This window comes from Balaenoptera borealis, assembly GCF_965194805.1.
Source record: "Balaenoptera borealis genome assembly, chromosome: 1".
In the NCBI taxonomy this organism is placed as follows: domain Eukaryota; kingdom Metazoa; phylum Chordata; class Mammalia; order Artiodactyla; family Balaenopteridae; genus Balaenoptera; species Balaenoptera borealis.
The window spans coordinates 91250970-91269618 of NC_138860.1; the positions used below are offsets into that span (position 1 = coordinate 91250970).

The 18649-nt window shown below is 40.1% G+C and overlaps 2 protein-coding genes across 5 annotated transcripts in view; one reads left to right on the forward strand and one right to left on the reverse strand.

Annotated features, from left to right (window-relative positions):
• The window catches only part of LOC309617484 (uncharacterized protein), a 72014-nt gene that overhangs the window by 21016 nt on the left and 32349 nt on the right, over window positions 1-18649 (reverse strand). The gene's annotated exons all lie outside the window — the stretch shown is intronic.
• VTCN1 (V-set domain containing T cell activation inhibitor 1) overlaps window positions 1-18649 on the forward strand; it is a gene marked incomplete at its 5' end in the record, with an annotated part of 36883 nt that overhangs the window by 1588 nt on the left and 16646 nt on the right. Inside the window, 3 exon segments of the mRNA XM_082346339.1 lie at window positions 10205-10552; window positions 13436-13503; window positions 13507-13714. Of these exon segments, the coding sequence (XP_082202465.1) occupies window positions 10205-10552; window positions 13436-13503; window positions 13507-13714 (624 nt within the window).

Genomic DNA, 18649 nt, shown 5'->3' on the forward strand with positions numbered 1-18649 from the left:
ACATAGTCCAATTTATCAATCTCTTCCTTTATACCAGGAATTTTTTGTAACCAGTTTGTTTAAGAAGTCTGCCTATCCCAAGGTCATAAACATTTTCTTCTAGGTTATCTTGTAGAAGCTTTAATGTTTAACCTCTCACATTTATATCTACAACTATCTAGAATAATTTTGTGCATGGGCAAAGATAGTGGCAAGATAGGTCAAAATACTATCCTTCCCCCACTTCTCACTAGTGCCATTTTTGTCATAAATCAAGTATCCAAATGCATATGGATCTGTTTCTGAGCTCACTAGCCTGTTTCATTCTAATATTCTTTTATAATTTGTTTTCTCTTTATTTCATCTCTTTCTATTTCTAATCTTGGGCGCTCTCTCTCTCATATCTTTTTTTTTTCCCTCTCATATCTTAAAATAGGTTTACAGGTGTTAATTAGCTTTATAGTAGTTTTGAAGGAACCAGGTTTTGGTTTTCTTTTTACTTTCTCTGATTTTCTTATTTAATTAATTTTGGCTTTTATCTTTATTAATGTCCCTCTTTCCATTTTGTTTTGCTGTCTTTTCTTTCTTTTTAAAAAATATTTATTTATTTATTTAGTTATTTATTTATTTAGGCTGTGCCAGGTCTTAGCTGCGGCACTCGGGATCCTTGTTGCAGCATGTTTAGTTGCGGCACGCAGGATCTTTTGTTGCAGTATGCGGACTTCTTAGTTGCGGCATGCATATGGGATCTAGTTCCCTGACCAGGGATCGAACCTGGGTCCCCTGCATTGGGAGCACGGAATCTTACCCACTGGACCACCAGCGAAGTCCCTGAATTCTTTTCTTTTTTTTTTTAAGTGATGATCCATTTAAATTCTTTTTTATTTAAAAAAATTTTTTTATTGAAGTATAGTTGATTTACAATGTTGTACTAATTTCTGCTGCATAGCAAAGTGACTCCGTTATACACATACATACATTCTTTTTTTTTTAATATTCTTTTCCATTATGGTTTAAACCAGGAGACTGGACAGAGTTCCCTGTGCTATACAGTAGGACCTAGTTGTTGCTGTCTTTTAATTCTTTTTCTAATATCTTAAAATAAGCACTTCACAAAACAGTATGTCCAGAAAGCCAATAAACAGCCCTTAGTAGATACTGCCATTTAGTTTTCCAAAGGGATTTACCAAGTCCCTCTTCACAGGAAGTGTATGAGAGACCCAGGGTTCCACGTTCTCCCTGACACTGGATCTTGTGGGACACTGTTGTGATTTTACCTTCTAAATATTTCCTGGTGACTGAGAGACTGGGTGCATTTTCACATGAGAAGCATAATGCTGAGCGACAGAGCCAGACACAAGACAGTACATTCTGTATAAAAACCAGGCAAATGAACCTCTGCTGTTAGAAGGCAGAATAATGATTATTATCCTGGGAAGAGTGAGAGAGCAGCCATTAGGAGGGGGCGTGAGGGGACTTCTGGGGGATAGTAAAGTTCTAGTTCTCAGTGTGGGTGGTGGGTACATGGGGAGAAGTTGTGATAATTTTTCAAACTGCACAATTACGTGTACATTTTATGTATGTATGTTATACTTCTATATCTTCTATAATATATATTATATATATGGAAATAAAATATTGACTAGTAAAGCAAATATTTTGGACTTTTAAAGATCTCAATACATACATTTTGGTACCTTCCTCACTAATCCTTAACTCCTCTTTAGTTATACCTTACCCTATTCTTGATCTTATTTGCCACCTTGAATTAAAACCCTAGTGTTTGTCCTTCACTCTAAACCTTGGGGCCTAACCCCTTGGTTTGGAGGCCTACAGCTAAGTGGCTTGGCATCAGAGCCCTTACCGAGTTATCTTTTGCCTGTTAGTCTCTTTGACCATCCTAGCAAGAATTTTCACACTGTCACAGCTTCCCTGTGACAGTCAACATTTTGCTACTTATACCTTTTCCTGTGGCATAGCTACAGCGACCTCAGGTACTGAGCTCAGTTCCTTGAATACAGACGGTACTCCTTAAGTGCTTTTTGAATAGACCAGTGGACGGAGGCATGGAGGGGTGAATACATAGATAAAAGTTACAGTTCACTCAGTTCATCAGTGTACCACCAATAATATTAAAACCCTACCACCAATGAAAGGTTTTCTGCCTTCTTTCTGTTTCATAAGGTAAAAGCTGGTTATTTTGGATTAAGTGGGCTGTTTATTACTTTAACACTGTTTAGTTGGATTTTTCTAAATTGCCTCTATTAAAAGGACCATAATAACCCTTACCCAAGAGCATTATATTATCACACTTTAAGTAAATTAGATAAAATGTTAGCTGGATGAATACACAAGACAGTGAAATTAAGCAAATAGCATTAGGTAGATGATGATGATGGTGATGGTGATATCTTTTGCATCCTTTTTGTGTTCACCTCACTGTGCTAAATAAGTTTGCATATATTATCTGATTTACCACTCACAACAAATAGGAGATAAATATTACTATGTCCTGATTAGAAAATTGCCTAAAGTTGCACACAGCAAGCAAGGAGGCGCAGTTGTGTTTCAAGCCCTGGAAATTTGCTTCCAGAACCCACACGCCTACCCATCACTCCATACTAGTGATAACATTCATGCTGAGCTGTGGCAGAGAAGGGTGTTTTCTGGTATGCCTTGCAGGCAATATTCCTGACACCACAGATTTTAAAGATGTAAAGATATTCCTAAATACAGAAAAGAATCTATTTCTTTGTAGCTCTCCTGAGGCTGTGTATGTCATCTTCTCATAGCCATTCCACTCCTTACAAGCTCTAAATATGGACCCCATAAAACATAAAATGCATTTGAGGTGGGTTGTTTGGAAGAGAGGCTGAGCAGCTCCCATTAGGCTGGTTTTAGGGCAGGCTTCGTGGATGACCCTTTGAGAAGGAGGGAGATGCAGTGGAAAGGTCCCTGACTATACTTTGCCAGTCCCTGTGCTATCACTCACCCACTGGGTGACTCTGAACAGCTCTGTAAAGTACAAACATTTAGGGATCAGAGTTGTTCTAACCTCAGGTCTAACGTTAACTGTGTGTTCCTTGGGATATAACTTAACTTTCCAGAACTTCACTGGTAAAATAAAGTCGTTGTGGGAATTACATGAGAAAGTGTTTATAAAGTGCCAGACACATATGTGTGTAATAAATGGCTGCTATTATTGTTTTCATTGATACCATCAGTGCCATTAATAATAATTTGCTATTATTAATGCATTCACATAGCACCTCCTAAAACTTGTACTATTTCCTGGCCACACCCGGAAGCTCCTCTGAAGTTAGGGAAGCCAGGGCAGAAAGCCACAGGACACTGCCTCCTAATTATGCTCCATCTTTGGTCACTGGATAAAACAATCAGGCATGTGCTTATGGCACCATAACAGGAGCACTGAAGTTGTTTGGAAAGAAATTGATACATATTTTGTCATTGTAGTCATCTGAGAAAATAGACAGATGTTGGCCTTTCTTACACTTGTTTTATGGTTTTTAATTGTTTTTTATTTTTACATGAGGTGGGGATACTGTTTTAGTGGATAGGCTCTCTATATATCTCAATCTGGCGCTGGATATCAGCAAAATGTGGTGGAAAGAGTACAGGCTTAGGACAAACTCAGACAAGACTGAGTTTGATACTGGCTCCACTACTTGCTAGATACGGGGCTTTAGGCAAGCCATTTAATCCCCCAGAGCCTCTTTATCCTATTCATAAAATGGGTAGAACGGTAATTCCTACCTCTCAAGGTTGTTATCTGACTTAAAATGAGTCACTATAAGCATTTAGTAAAGTGTTTATTTCCTCCCGGCTCTTAAAGCCCTTTTACCCTCAACAAACCACACAAGAGCCCCTGGTGGTTAAGAGGTCTGGAGAGTCATATTAGGCCAGACTGTGGTTCCTAGAACATAGCTCCTTGAGCCAATATTTGTTTGCAAAATTGAAAACAGCTTTCTTTTTGAGAGAAGCAATATTTATATACTGTCGCTTGCAAATTAAATCTCAAGTGTTTATTTCCTCCCCATTGCTCTGATCTGCAATCTTTCCAAATGATTCTAATTCATAATGGTTATCAATATCATTGATTTAAGGTTTAACATGCGGCAAGTCAGGTACTATGTTAAGCTCTTTACCTGTATTGTATCACTTAGTCCTTTCAGGGGCCCTCTGAGGAAGCTACTATTATTAGCATCCCCATTTTACAGATGAAAAAAATTATGGAATAGAGAAGTTAGAAAACTTGCCCAAGGTCCCATATCCAGTGAGTGGCAGAGCTGGGACTTGAACACAGACAGCCTGATACCTGTTCTCAAACGCCGATGCTCTGCTGCTGCTTCCCTACATCATTCCTTTATCTAGCCTGGCCCAGCATCCTTTCTGCTGTCTTCTCACAAGAGCAACTGTTATCCCCAACCCTGCCCTCTTCTCTGGCAAGAGTGGCACCCACAGGTGCCACCACAGGTTCCACAGGTGCAGGCTTAAGCCTGTGTGCTTCCACCTTTAACCCACGTGCTATGGCGCCCATCTGCACAGCTGGGTTGCAGCAGAAGCTGAGGATGCTCTCTATGCTACTGAAATCTACAGGACTTGTCTTCCTGAGTCATTTCAGAGGAAAGTTCATTTCCCAGGTTTCATCCAGTGGTGTTGGGCAACCCAGCATCGTAACTTCCATAAAGAATCCCTGCCTTGTGTTACCTATAACCCCACTTCCCAAGAGATTCCTGCTCCTACTGCAGAGGGCAATTGAATAGTGCCCACTCGTGTGAGAACAAAATGGCTCCAATTCCAGCTTGCTCCCGCCCTTCAGCAGCTCCTCTTTTCCCACGCAGACCAGAGCTGTGATAGTAATTAGCCCTCATGAGCTAGAGAATTCATTTTCAGTAAGTGTCAGGGGCTCCTAACTTTAAAGAGGCTTGATGGAATCTTAGAGACCAATGGAATTCTTGAAACCCGTGCCTGTTTAACAAAATTCTATATCAGTAGATAGCTGCCTCTAACCATCTCTTAAAGGCCTTTTACCCTCAACAAACCACACAAGAGCCCCTGGTGGTTAAGAGGTCTGGAGAGTCACATTAGGCCAGACTGTGGTTCCTAGAACGTAGCTCCTTGAGCCAATATTTGTTTGCAAAATTGAAAACAGCTTTCTTTTTGAGAGAAGCAATATTTATATACTGTTGCTTGCAAATTAAATCTCATTTTATCACTTGTAACCATCATTTATTCACCTAACAAATAAGTATTTATTGATTGCTTTCTGGGTGCAAAGCAATGGCCAGGTCCTCATGGTTTCTTAAATTCTCACTGGCTTTTATTCCTCCTCCTGATTTGCTACAAGGAGGGGGGATTTAATCAACATTACACTCATTCCATCTGCCACATCTTTAATGCAACCTTAAATGAGCTAGAGCCTGCGGTGGGTCCCTGGGGCACTCCACAGCTGTCTACTTTTAATCATTAAGTTTTCTAAGAGATATTTCAACAAATTCTCCACCTGTGGGCTCAAGGCCAACACATTAAAATTAATTCGGTAACATAATTACTCAACTAAGATATGTCATTACCATTTCATTCTCTCCATAAACTGTGCTAATCATGTATTTTTTTCTAAAAAGTAATTTTTCAATTCAACTTTAATGGAACTTTATAAACTACAATCAAATTTACCCTTGCTCTAACATAGTTACGCTTGCTCTATGATTTTATTGAGAATCATGGTGTATTTTAACTGTGCTAATCATGTATTTTAACTGTGCTAATCATGTATTTTTTTCTAAAAAGTAATTTTTCAATTCAACTTTAATGGAACTTTATAAACTACAATCAAATTTACCCTTGCTCTAACATAGTTATGCTTGCTCTATGATTTTATTGAGAATCATGGTGTATTTTCATTGCTTTCTTTTTCACTGACTCACATTTCCCCAAAATTTAGATGGGATAATCTAGCCAAATGTTCCTTACTCCTACAATCATTTTGGATAGAATCATTATCTCAAACAGTGCTTTGATTTCTACTGATTTGCATTCTTTCATTCATTCATTTATTCATTCACTCAACAAATATTATTTTTCTCTGTAGAAACACAGCACTAGGCACTTGTCTTAGTTTGCTCAGGCTGCCATAACAAAATACCATACACTGGGTAGCTTAAACAATAGAAATTTATTTTTTCACAATTCTAGCAGTTGAAAAGTCCCACTGCCACCCCCCACCCCAGGCTCCAGATGGCCCCATCTCTAAGGCTTCCATTAGAGGCCCTCCAGCCTGTTGAGATAGAGGCCCTTGGCCTGCTGAAGCATAGAGCTGAAGAGCTCCATGGTCTGGTTCTGTAAGATCTACGAAGTCTGACAGCTTTCTTTCATTTTGTCTCATTTCTCTATTCCCTTTGGTTTTTCTGTACCAAGCTGGCAGTATATAATCCTATCTCTATTCCTGGCTTCTGTTGAGGTGGCTGTTAAGATCCTCACGAGTCATACCTACGATCTCCTTATTAAATGGTTGTCCACCCTGAGTGCTGTCTTCAGAACCGTCTTCTCATGTTTTGCAATATGGATAGGCTGAGAACTTGCCAAATCTGCAAGTTGTGGTTCCTTTTTGCTTAACAATTCCTTCTCCAATTCATCTCTCTCCTTTCTCATATTTTAGCATAAGCAGTCAGGAGTAACCAAGCCTCTCTTTCAACACTTTGCTTAGAAATCTCCTCAGCTAAATATCCAACTTTATCACTCACAAGTTTTACCTTCCACAAAACACTAGAACACAATTCAGCCAAGTTCTTATGCCATTTTCTAACAAGGATTGTTTCCCTCCAGTTTCCAATAACATATTCCTTATTTCCCATCTGAGATCTCACCAGAATCGCCCTTAACATGCACATTTCTAGCATGCACCTCAAAACTCTTCCAGCCTCTACCCATTACCCAGTTCCAAAACTTCCTCCACATGCTTAGGTACTTATTACAGCAGTACCCCACTTCTTAGTACCAGAATTTATATGTCAGGTTCTCCAGAGAAACAGAACCAATAGGGTGGAGGTATAGGGAGAAAGGGAGTGAGAGGCAGAGAGAGAGGGAGATTTAGAAAGAATTGACTCACATGATTATGGACTCTGAGAAGTCCTAAGATCTGCAGGCAGCAAGCTGGAGACTCAGACAGTTTAATTCCAGTCTGAGCCCAAAGGCTTGAGAACCAGGAGAGCCAATGGCGTAGTTCCGGCCCAAAAGCTGGCAGGCTCAAGATCCAAAGAGAGACAATGTTTCAGTTCAAGTCTGAAGGCAGGGAAAGACTTGTGTCCCAGCTCAAAGGCAGCACAAGTTCCCTCTTGCTCGGCCTTTTTGTTCTATTTAGGTCTTTAATTGATTGGATGAGGCCCACCCACATTAAGAAGGGTGATCTGCTTTACTGATTCAAATATTAATCTCCTTCAGAGACACACCCAGAACGTCTGACCAAATATGTCTGGGCACTCTGTGGCCCAGTCAAGCTGACACATAAAATTAACCATCAAAGCGTAATAGGGGGGGCTTCCCTGGTGGCACAGTGGTTGAGAGTCTGCCTGCTGATGCAGGGAACACGGGTTCGAGCCCTGGTCTGGGAGGATCCCACATGCCGCGGAGCGAGTAGGCCCGTGAGCCACAATTACTGAGCCTGTGTGTCTGGAGCCTGTGCTCCGCAACGGGAGAGGCCGCGATAGTGAGAGGCCCGCGCACCGCGATGAAGAGTGGCCCCCGCTTGCCGCAACTAGAGAAAGCCCTCGCACAGAAACGAAGACCCAACACAGCCAAAAATAAATAAATAAACAAATAAATTTTTTTAAAAAAGTGTTATAGGACTTACAAATATGATTAAGACATTTTTTTCCCTTGAAAAGCTTACAAATTAGTGCCAGAGACAGACTAGAGACAAGGTAGAGGGAGACAGATGCTATAATAAAGGCAAACAAACGTGTTGAGGAAGAGGAAGGAGACAATCTTTTAATTTCGGTTTGGCATATCAAAAGGGGGTTTCATGCGAGTCCTGCCATCTGAATAGCCTTGAATGTAAGTAGAATTTGGATAATTGGTGATAAAGGAGAGGAGGGAACTATAAATTGTAGGTGCACAATGCACAGTGTGTGAAGATGCATAGTATAATTATAACCAGTACTAGCCTGCAATGTCTTGGATATCAATCTGTCAAGTAAAAACAATTAAAAAGCAAATTAAATCTTGAAAGCAGTGTTCAATAAAATGCCAAGGCAGGGGATGGGGTGTGTTACATTCATACTACACAGCTAAACTTCCTACTACCTTCTTTCATATCTTTTCTCCCAAATCTCCCACATGAATGGCCAAGCATGGCAGCTACTCCAAAGCCTCTCCTCCTCTACTCCAAAACCTCCAAAACATCCTCCCAACACAGCCTATACACAGGTTTTTGTTTCCTCTGCCTCGTTTTTACTGGTACTTTTTCTTCCATCAGTAACTCTCTGTTCTTTATAATATAAATTCATCTAGCTTGCTTCTCCAGTTCTGTCCCTCATCCATTACCTTCATCGACTTTATAAAAGCCTAGGAGCTAATAAGACAATTCCAACCCCTTATGGGCTGGAAGACGCAAGATGCCAAGGATATCCCCTATGTTCATAATGTTTACCTCTTACATTTGAAAAATAGCAAGTGTGCTTTGCTTATGTATTTTTTCATTGAAAGCAGCAAATCAATAAATCACTTGATATGCAAAGACTACAATATAGACTTTGAAAGGATGTAATGGGAAGTCTGGCTGGAAAGGGCTAATACCTATGGGCATTTCCTATGTGCCATGCAATATTTAACTTTGAAGGCCATGCTGTTAGTCTGAAGTTTATTCCACAGCCCTTGGGAGCAGTGGAAGATTAGTGATTAGGAAACTGACATGTTCGGATTGTACTTTAAGGTCTACCTGTAAGATTAATGCATGTAAAATGGGTTAGATGGAGGCAAAGATGAGAGGCAGGAATACCAATAAGGAAGCTGAGAAGTCCAGTTGAGAAGCGCTCAGCATCCATCATGTTGGACTTTCTTGGCTATAAGAAAGAGAGGTTTGTGCAGACCATTATAATATAAGGTGTTTGTTTAAAGGATACCCAGACAGTGGGACAGGAACTAGACCGGAAAACCCTCAGGATCTAAGGCAGCTCTGGGGATGGGGGACTCTCTTCACCATTTCCTCTCATGGTCTCTCCCCCACACTTCCTTGGGTCTGTTCCACTCTCTTCTTGGGCTCAAAGACCCATCCTCTCCTTACCTTCACATCCAAACCACAGAAGGAGACTCTCAAGAATATTCAGTTAATTAAAGTACCCCTGTAGGCATCCCCCATCAGCAGCCTCCAGTACAGAGAGAAGAGCTGGTCAATCCTTTACAGACTGAGTGGGCTGTCAGCTGGGCAAGTGGGGAAGAGGCAGTGGATGTGGCTGTCACCATAATTAATACTTGTACTTGTTATATGTTCGGAGAGAAGGGTGTGACTTCTATCTTAGGCCAAAAATCAATTTAATTAAGTATCATTCTTCATTATGCCATAGCTAGCACTCTGACCTTGACCAAATCACTTCTATTCTCTATGCCTTCGTTTCTTCATCATTCAAGTGGAGATAAAAGTAACAGCACTTTAGAATTTAGCATTCTTCAGAATTATTAGCCATATTTAGTTAACGTGAGGTTTCACATCTGTGCCACTTCTGGTTAACTAAGAATAACAATACCTTATATGTGTAATTACAGTTTGCAAATCAAGTTCACATCCATTTGATTTGATCCTCACAAGAGCTCTTTATGGTAGGTAAGACAGATATCATTACCTCCATTTTTCTGAGATCCAGAGATGTAGTCAAGGTCACGTAGCTCTTAAGTGACAACACCAGGATCTGAATTCCCATCTTCAAAACCCAAGTCCAATACGTTCTCCTCTTATTTGGTCTCAAGGTTTCAGTTGCTTGGTCTCAAAAAGTGTAGCTTTTTTATCTGCTATTGGCAGATCTGCTGTAGGTATCAAAACTATTGTCTTAATACTCTTTCTATTCTTATGTCTTCTTTTTTCATGCCTCTCCTGTTTTGTATATTTCTAATTTATTACAGAAGTCCCTGTTTGGCTTTTTAGTAATGAAGGATTTGGTTGTAGATGTTCCAAAGCTTCCCTTGGCATTGACCCCTGTTTCCTGAATTGTAGGGAGACACTCCATCACAGTCACTACTCTCACCTCAGCTGGGAACATTGGGGAGGATGGAATCCTGAGCTGCACTTTTGAACCTGACATCAAACTTTCTGATATCATGATACAGTGGCTGAAGGAAGGTGTTATGGGCTTGGTCCATGAGTTCAAAGAAGGCAAAGATGACCTGTCGGACCAGGATGAAATGTTCAGAGGTCGGACAGCAGTGTTTGCTGATCAAGTAATAGTTGGCAATGCCTCTCTGAGGCTGAAAAATGTGCAACTCACAGATGCTGGCACCTATAAATGTTACATCATCACTTCTAAAGGCAAGGGGAATGCTAACCTCGAGTATAAAACTGGAGGTAAGTTACTTTTGAAGAGAGGGAAAGAAGGTGCCAGAAGATATTTGAGACTAGAGAATGTGAGTTGCTGATGAAATGTCATATTATGCTCATGAGTGACTAATATCAGACAAAGACCATCCGAATTCTGCTAGCAGCCATCCTTGCTGCCCAAGACCCACACCAACTCCGGAAGTCACCCACTATAATATTAGGTCTTAAAATCTTTTGTTCAGGACTCTAGCCTCTTCTGAATTTTCTCATATATTCCCTGAAATATTTTGCCAGAATATGTTTTCTCCATCAGTAGCTCTCTGTTCTTTCCCTTTGGTCTTGCTAATGAGAGAAGACTATAATCTGGTCTGAGACTTTTCTGTGCTAAGTAGGCCCTAGCCCAAGTCTGAAATCAGTATCTCCAGGGACTCACGACAGTGGAACCCATTATAGAAGTTCAAAGGTAACTGACCAAAACAATATTGGCCTATAAACTCACTAATCCTCCTCCAATGAAATCCATGCTTTCTTACCAACTAAATTTAACATATTTTCTGAATTTATGTACAAGGGACTCAGATATTGGAAGGAGTAAAAAGATGATTAAGAAAACAAAGATAATTGTCCTTCCTTCTGTAGAGCTGAGAGTGTAGAGCTTAGAGAGTTGAGGGTCAGGGCAGAGATAAGAAACATATGTAAATAAGAAACATATGTAGATAAGAAACATATCTACAATAATTGGTAAAGTGTATTAAATGTTTTAAGAGAAAATATAAGTAGAGTGATTTGGGGATTCAGAGGGAGAAACAGATCATATCCAAATGCATAGGGAGGAAAGGGGCAGGAAGGCCCCCATGGAGAGAATTTGACATTTGGGAGGAGCCTTGAAGGATAGGCAGAAAGTATCCTGAGGCGTCCCAGGCTAAGCTAGCCTGCACAGGTCTTTCTTGGACCCCTCATAATATGTGTATGTAGTGGTTTGAAGCATAGATCTAGTCAGACCTAGGCACATACAGTGGCCTGGGCAAGGCAACCTCACTGAGCCTCAGCTTCTTTATCTTAAAATAGGGATTAATAAAGTCAGGTCAAAGGGACACTGGGGCCAACTGAAAGGGCTTCCAATGGCAAAGCTGGAACCATTTGAGCAACAAAATAAACAATATAGTATTAAATTATAACTAAGCATAAAAGAAATACACGAGTCCATACTTATATGAGGGAGATGAAACAAATCTTCTTTACAGATGAATTCCAAATAATGTATTTAGATCTCTCCCCCTCCAGGAGGCGGAGCTTAGAACTTCCCCCTCCCGGACCACCGCACTTAGGGTGTGTTGGACTTAGTGAAGTCCAGCTTCCAAAGAAACCTGGCAAACATAGACTCAGCCAGGTGGTCTAAGTTAACATCCCCATGATAAATCATGTTAATAGCATGCACTCTCTGATGTGACATGATGAGAAGGGCACTTTTACTTCTATAGTTTTCCTCTCCAAAACCCATAACCTCAGTCTAATCTTGAGAAAGACATCAGACAAATTACAATAGAGGGGCATTCTACAAAATACCTGGCCAGTACTCCTCAAAACTGTCAAGATCATGCAAAACATGGAAAGACTGAAAAACTGTCACAGACCAGAGGAATCTAAAAAGACATGACAAATAAATGCAATGTGGTATTCTGGATGGGATCCTGGGATATAAAATGGACATTAGTGGAAAAACTGGTAAAATCCAAATAAAGGCTGGAGTTTAGTTAATAGTAATATACGAATGATAGTTTCTCAGTTTTGACAAATGCATCATGGTTATTTAAGACGTGAATATTAGGGGAAACTGGGTGAGAAGTATACAAGAACTCTCTGTACTATCTTTGCAACCTTTCTGTAAATCTAAAGTTATTCTAAAATTAAAAGCTTATTTTGTTAAATGGGCACAATAATAGATATCCCTAGGACTGTTGTGAGGAACAAAAAAAAATCATGTCTGGAATTTGGTCCCTAGCACAGAGCACACCCTCAATAAATGGTGGTTCATTGTCATGTGCACTCAGGTTCCCACATCATCTCCCAGGAGCTTGTGCCCTGCCTGCTCCAAGTATGTGAGTCTCGTCTCTCCTGCTAGGCAGCAGGCTCTTGAAGGGCATGGCAAAGGCTTTCCTTCCACCTCTCACTCCACACTAGCACAGTCCTGGGCAAAGGAAGATGCTAAATAAATTAATAATTTGTATCTTGCCCTTTTGGCATAATAAACATTTTACAGGCCAAAGTCCAGGCCTTAACATTTTCTGTGTCTCTCTGCCTAGATAAGAGGAGGAAGTTAGTCTTAAATTCAAAATGTACTTGCCTCTCCAGTGAGGAGAATTATCTTAAAAGAAAACAAATGCCTGTCTTTATTCATGAATACCAGGGCTGGGCAGTCTCTACCCAAGCAAACTTCAGATCCCCGTGATGACAAGGCCTGTGTATGGAATTTCTGTGTGTAGGTGAATGCTGTTTGTTTCTTCCTTCTCCCTCCCCACCCTTTTACCCTCCAGGCAGAAAAATTACATAAAATTCAGGAGGCTTCATAGGTGCCTAGGAAAATAAATACCCAGTTTCCCTAATTGATAATTTTTTTGTGTGATCACTGCACTGGAACTCCTCTTACTTGGAGAAATTTATTTGTTGTAACAATTATAGCTAGAACTTAGGTCCTTGGAGTTTGTGATATTGTCCAAAGTGTTGTGATGTATAGCAATACTATGAGCAAATCATTTTTTGCATCTACAATACAATGGGTCATACATAGACAGCCCACTGGGAAAGTACTGAGTCACTTCAATGTGTTTTTAAGACCTAGCACTTCAAAGGCTATATTGTCTTATCTGTCTGACCTTGACCCCTGCCCATTTTTGACCTTCAACCCTGCAGCCTTCAGCATCCCAGAAGTGAACGTGGAGTGTAACGCCACCTCAGAGAGCTTAAGATGTGAGGCTCCCTGATGGTTTCCCCAGCCAACAGTGGTCTGGGCATCCCAAGTTGACCAGGGAGCCAACTTCTCAGAAGTCTCCGACACCAGCTTTGAGCTGAACTCTGAGAATGTGACCATGAAGGTTGTATCTGTACTCTACAATGTCACGATCAACAACACATACTCCTGTATGATTGAAAACAACATTGCCAAAGCCACAGGGGATATCAAAGTGACAGGTGGGTTCTTCTACACGTTTGGTATGGGTTTATTGGGGTTATAATCTAGTGTAAGCTAAAATCTAATTTCTTTAACAGATATATTATGTACCAGGGCACAGAAAGTTTCACAGAGATCTCGATCACAATTCCAGTTGGGATTGCATTATGTAAGAAGAAAACTAATACAAAACAATATTTATGGCATATAGGTCAAAGGTAGCAATTAGTTTTCATCTTGTATACCTTCTTACTGCCTGGAGAGCAGTGTTTAGGATTCTGAGGCCCTAACTCAGAAGGATTGGTTTGGTAAAGCAGTGGAGAAGTGATGATTATTTGAAATCTTTGATATATTCAGCTGGTGATCTACATCCCGAGTCCCCCAAAACTGGTTTGGGTCTATCCTGCCTTTCAGAAGACTTTTGATTTGAAGACTAAAGGTCTTAGAGTCTGCCTTAGTCTTTCTTATTCAGTCCTTCCAGGACTTGCTCAAGATCCCACTAATACTGGCACAAGATTAATCTGAAAGCTCCAGATTGAGCTGGCCTCCCAGGCTGAGAAGACCAGGAGCCAGGGAGGCTCAACACCCTAGTCTCCCTGCAGTGCTTTAGTATATTACAAAACCTAGGGTTGAGCTAGTGTCAAGGAAATGCATAGACTGAATTATGAATTTTAAAACCATCCCTGCTGGGGTTAAATTGAATTCAAGCTATAGGGGAAGGAGTATATCAGGAGAACCACTGTCTTATATCAAGCCTAGTACCAAACAGAATAGCTTGCACGTTTTAAGTGCCCTTTAAATGTTTGCTGAATTTAACTGAATAAACCATATTTTCATCAGCTATTTTTTAAAATAATTTTATTTATTTATTTATTTGGCCGCATTGGGTCTTCATTGCTGGACGTGGGCTTTTCTCTCTAGTTGCGGTGAGCAGGGGCTACTCTTCGTTGTGGCGCACAGGCTTCTCATTGTGGTGGTTTCTCTTGTTGCGGAGCACGGGCTCTAGGCACACAGGCTTCAGTAGTTGTGGCACGTGGGCTCAGTTACTTGTGGCTCGCAGGCTCTAGAGTGCAGGCTCAGTAGTTGTGGTGCACAGGCTTAGTTGCTCCGCAGCATGGGGGATCTTCCCGGACCAGGGATCGAACCCGTGTCCCCTGCACTGGCAGGCGGATTCTTAACCACTGCACCACCAGGGAAGTACCTCATCAGCTATTTTTTAATTAAAATTTATATATACAAAAAGGCAACCTATGGAATGGGAGAAAATATCTGTAAATCATATATTTGATAAGTGATTAGTATCCAGAATACATAAAGAACTTCTATAATTCAACAACGAAAAAGTCAAATAACTTGATTAAAAAATGGGCAAAGGACTCGAATAGACATTTCTCCAAAGAAGATATACAAAATGGCCAACAAGTATATGAAAAGATGTTCAACATCCCTAATCATCAGAGAAATGTAAACAGAAACCACAATATCACCTCATACAATTAGAATGGCTACTAACAACAACAACAACAGAACAGAAAACAACAAGTGTTGGTGAGGATGAGAAGAAATTGGAATGCTTGTGTATGATGGTGAGACTATAAAATGGTACAACCACTATAGAAAACAGTACGGGAGGTTCCTCAAAAAACTTAAAACAGAACTTCCAAATGATCTAGCAGTCCCATTTCTGTGTATTATGTACAAAAGAACTGAAAGCAGTGTCTCAAAGATATATTTGTACACCCATGTTTACAGCAGCATTATTCACAATAACCAAGAGGAGGAAGCAGCCCCAATGTCCACTCAACAGATGAATGGATAAACAAAATGTGGTATACATACAATGGAATATTATTCAGCCTTAAAAAGGAAGGAAATCCTTTTGCATGCTACAACATGGATGAATCTTCAGGATATTATGCTATAAGTGAAATAAGCCAGTCACAGAAAGATAAATATTGTTTGATTCTACCATTTGATTCTACTTATAAAGTATCTGAAGTAATCAAATTCATAGAAACAGAAAGTACAATAATGGTTACCAGGAGCTGGGGCCAAGGGGAAAGGATACGGAGTTGTTGTTTAATGGGTATAGAGTTTCAGATTTGCAAAATGAAAAAGTTTTGGAGATTTTTTTCACAAGAATGTGAATATACTTAACATTACTGAACTGTACACTTAAAATGGTTAAGATAGTTTTATATTATGTTTTTTACCACAATAAAAAAAAGTATCTAATAAAAAATCATATATATGAGAAGGAGAGAGCTCTTCCACTATCCTGTGAAACAAACTGGTGACTGTACCAATCAGAACACTTTTAGTTGCCTATAACAGAAAACAAAACCAACTGAAGCCTAAGCTAAAAGAGGGAATTTATTAGAAAGGTATTAGGATGTCTCATGAAACCAAGGACAGAAAGTGCAGTGTGGCTTCAGGCTTCCATTCTTTGTCTCTCATTTCTACTTTATTCTCTTTGCTCTCTAATTTACTCTCTCTTTAGTCTATAGGGCAGAATATGGTTGCCAAGAGCTCCTACCTTTAAAAGTCTCTCTCACTCAAGAGAGTAACTAGACTGAAGCTCAATCCCTCAGTCTGATTCTATTGAATACATTCCCAGAACAGCTCAACTTGGGTCAGCTGCCCATACTTAGACCAATGAGGCAGTACCTGGATGGAAGGCCTTCCCAGAAGAGAAGGGGGCATTTAAAACAGTGAGTGTTAACAACAGTATTTCAGTTTAGATCTCAATTAAAGATCTCAATTAAAAGCTCCAAACTATATAACTAATGTCTTCTAATAGAAATGGCAATAACCGAACAAACCACAGAAATTGGGCACAGCTTTTATTCAGTGAGCAGGTTCTTTTTCCATACATGCTTATTGGATACATCAGAACAAGTGTTCCATGTACCAGTACTAGGACTATATCCAACTTTTAGAAGCATGACATAGCTCAAAATTAAGATAAAATAACACAATTCCTTCTTACCATGCACAAAGTAAGTTTTTAAACAACTGTATGAGGCCATGGGGTTTATATCCTGTGTTCTCTAACTATACTGCTAATTTGGGTCATTCATTCAACAAATACCTATTTAGTGCCAAATATATACAAAGTAATTTGTAAGTCCCATGAAATACTGAGATGAATAGCACAGTTGTCTTAAGAGAAGTTAATCAGTGTGGATACGGTACCCCCAGGAAAGAGTAGTTAATTATGACTGTAGTGGCTCAACAGATGAGGAAGAGTTCAAGCTGGGTTTTGAAGAAAAAGAATGATTTTGATAGACTAGGAAGGCATGAAGTCAGAAGCCTATGTCAATGTCCAGGGGAGAAATTATGAGGGCCTTAACTGGGGCAGTGACAATGGGAAGGAAAGGTGGGAGAATCAAAAGTTAATGAAGAAAATAATCTACAGGCCTTGGTGACACAAACGTGAAGGACAAGAGAAGGAACAAGTCAAAAGGGGTCTGATATTGCTATCCAGGTTGCTTAGGAGGTTAGTAATGCTACCAACAACAAAAATGGAAATGTAGGAAAAGCAACATGTCTGGTAAAAAGATGAAGATTTTAGAGCTGTTGAGTTGAAAGTGCCCACTATGTACAAAGGTAGAGATGTCCAATGCTTATTAGCACATTACCCAGCATACACCAAGTCTGGGGGAGACTGCTTCATCCCTACTCCACATATTTCCTTCCATGGGAAGAGATTCCTACCAATGTAACCCTTCTAGTCTCTCTTCTCCCCTCTTTCACTCTTCCCCAGAGGAAGAGAAATTAACTTACCCGATTAGTGAGTTTTATTAGGAGAAGCTGCAGCTCCTCATTTTTCCTTTTCTCTCTAGCTAACCAGAAGTATACATTCTACTCTTCTCCTCTAAGCCGACAGTTTTCAGGGGTAGAATCTGCCCTTGTGGGAGGAAGCCTGTCCCAGTCTTGTGCTGCCTGTCACTGGGGAAGTCTGGGCTGCAGCCCACTTCCCTGCAGACAAAGCTTAATCCTTCAGTATCAGATTTATCAGGAGTAAAGGTGATTTTAGTCCTCCAGTTGCCTCACTTTGTCTCGCTCTTTAACTGGTTCAGAACTCAGCTGGGGAGAGGGTGTTCATTGGACTCCTTTGAACTCAAACAAACAGGTGCTCAAAAATATTTGCTGAATAATTATATTTTTAACTGACATATAGTAGCAACTGTAAATACAGATGTGGAATTTAGGACAGAATTCGGGCTAAGGAGGTGGGTTTGGAAAATGATCAGCTTAATGGAAGTAATGTTTATTAGGCTTGAGTGGGGTTACTGTTATTGTCTTGACAGCTAATACCTACTGAACGCTTACTATGGTGCCAGGTTCTGTTCTAAGTGCTTTACGTGTATTAACTCATTAATCCTCACAAGAATCCTATGAAGTTGACTATTATTATTTTGGCCCTATTTTATAGATAAAGAAACTGGAGCACATATAGAGTAACTTGCCTAAACTTGCCTGAAGTCACACAGCTAGTAAGTATCAGAGCTGAAATGAGCTAAATGACATTGGACTGTCTAGGGAGAAAACAGAGTAAAGAGTAATTTAATTTCTTCACTTCTGCCTTTCTCTACTTCAAAATGAGAACAATACTTTCTCATTACTCTGTAGTGGTGTGATGAAAGCAAATGACACAGAACCTGTAAAGGTCACTGCCTAGAGGGAAAAAAATGTGTCTGACACCAAGGACTGGCCATGGCTGTTCTTTACTTGGTAACCAATAGCAATGTGTTTATTGGAATCGTTTTTCATTTGGCTGAGTGCTCACTGGAGTGGACGAGAGAATGGAACTTCTTTGCAGAAAGGGAAAGCTCTGCTTTTAAGCTAGTTACAGAAAGGTAGAGAATGGGGTACAAAATTGCCCTCAAATTAGGGCACAAGTTATATTAGGAACAACCTGTTCTGTTTTTTGGGGGTATTTTTCTTTGCTA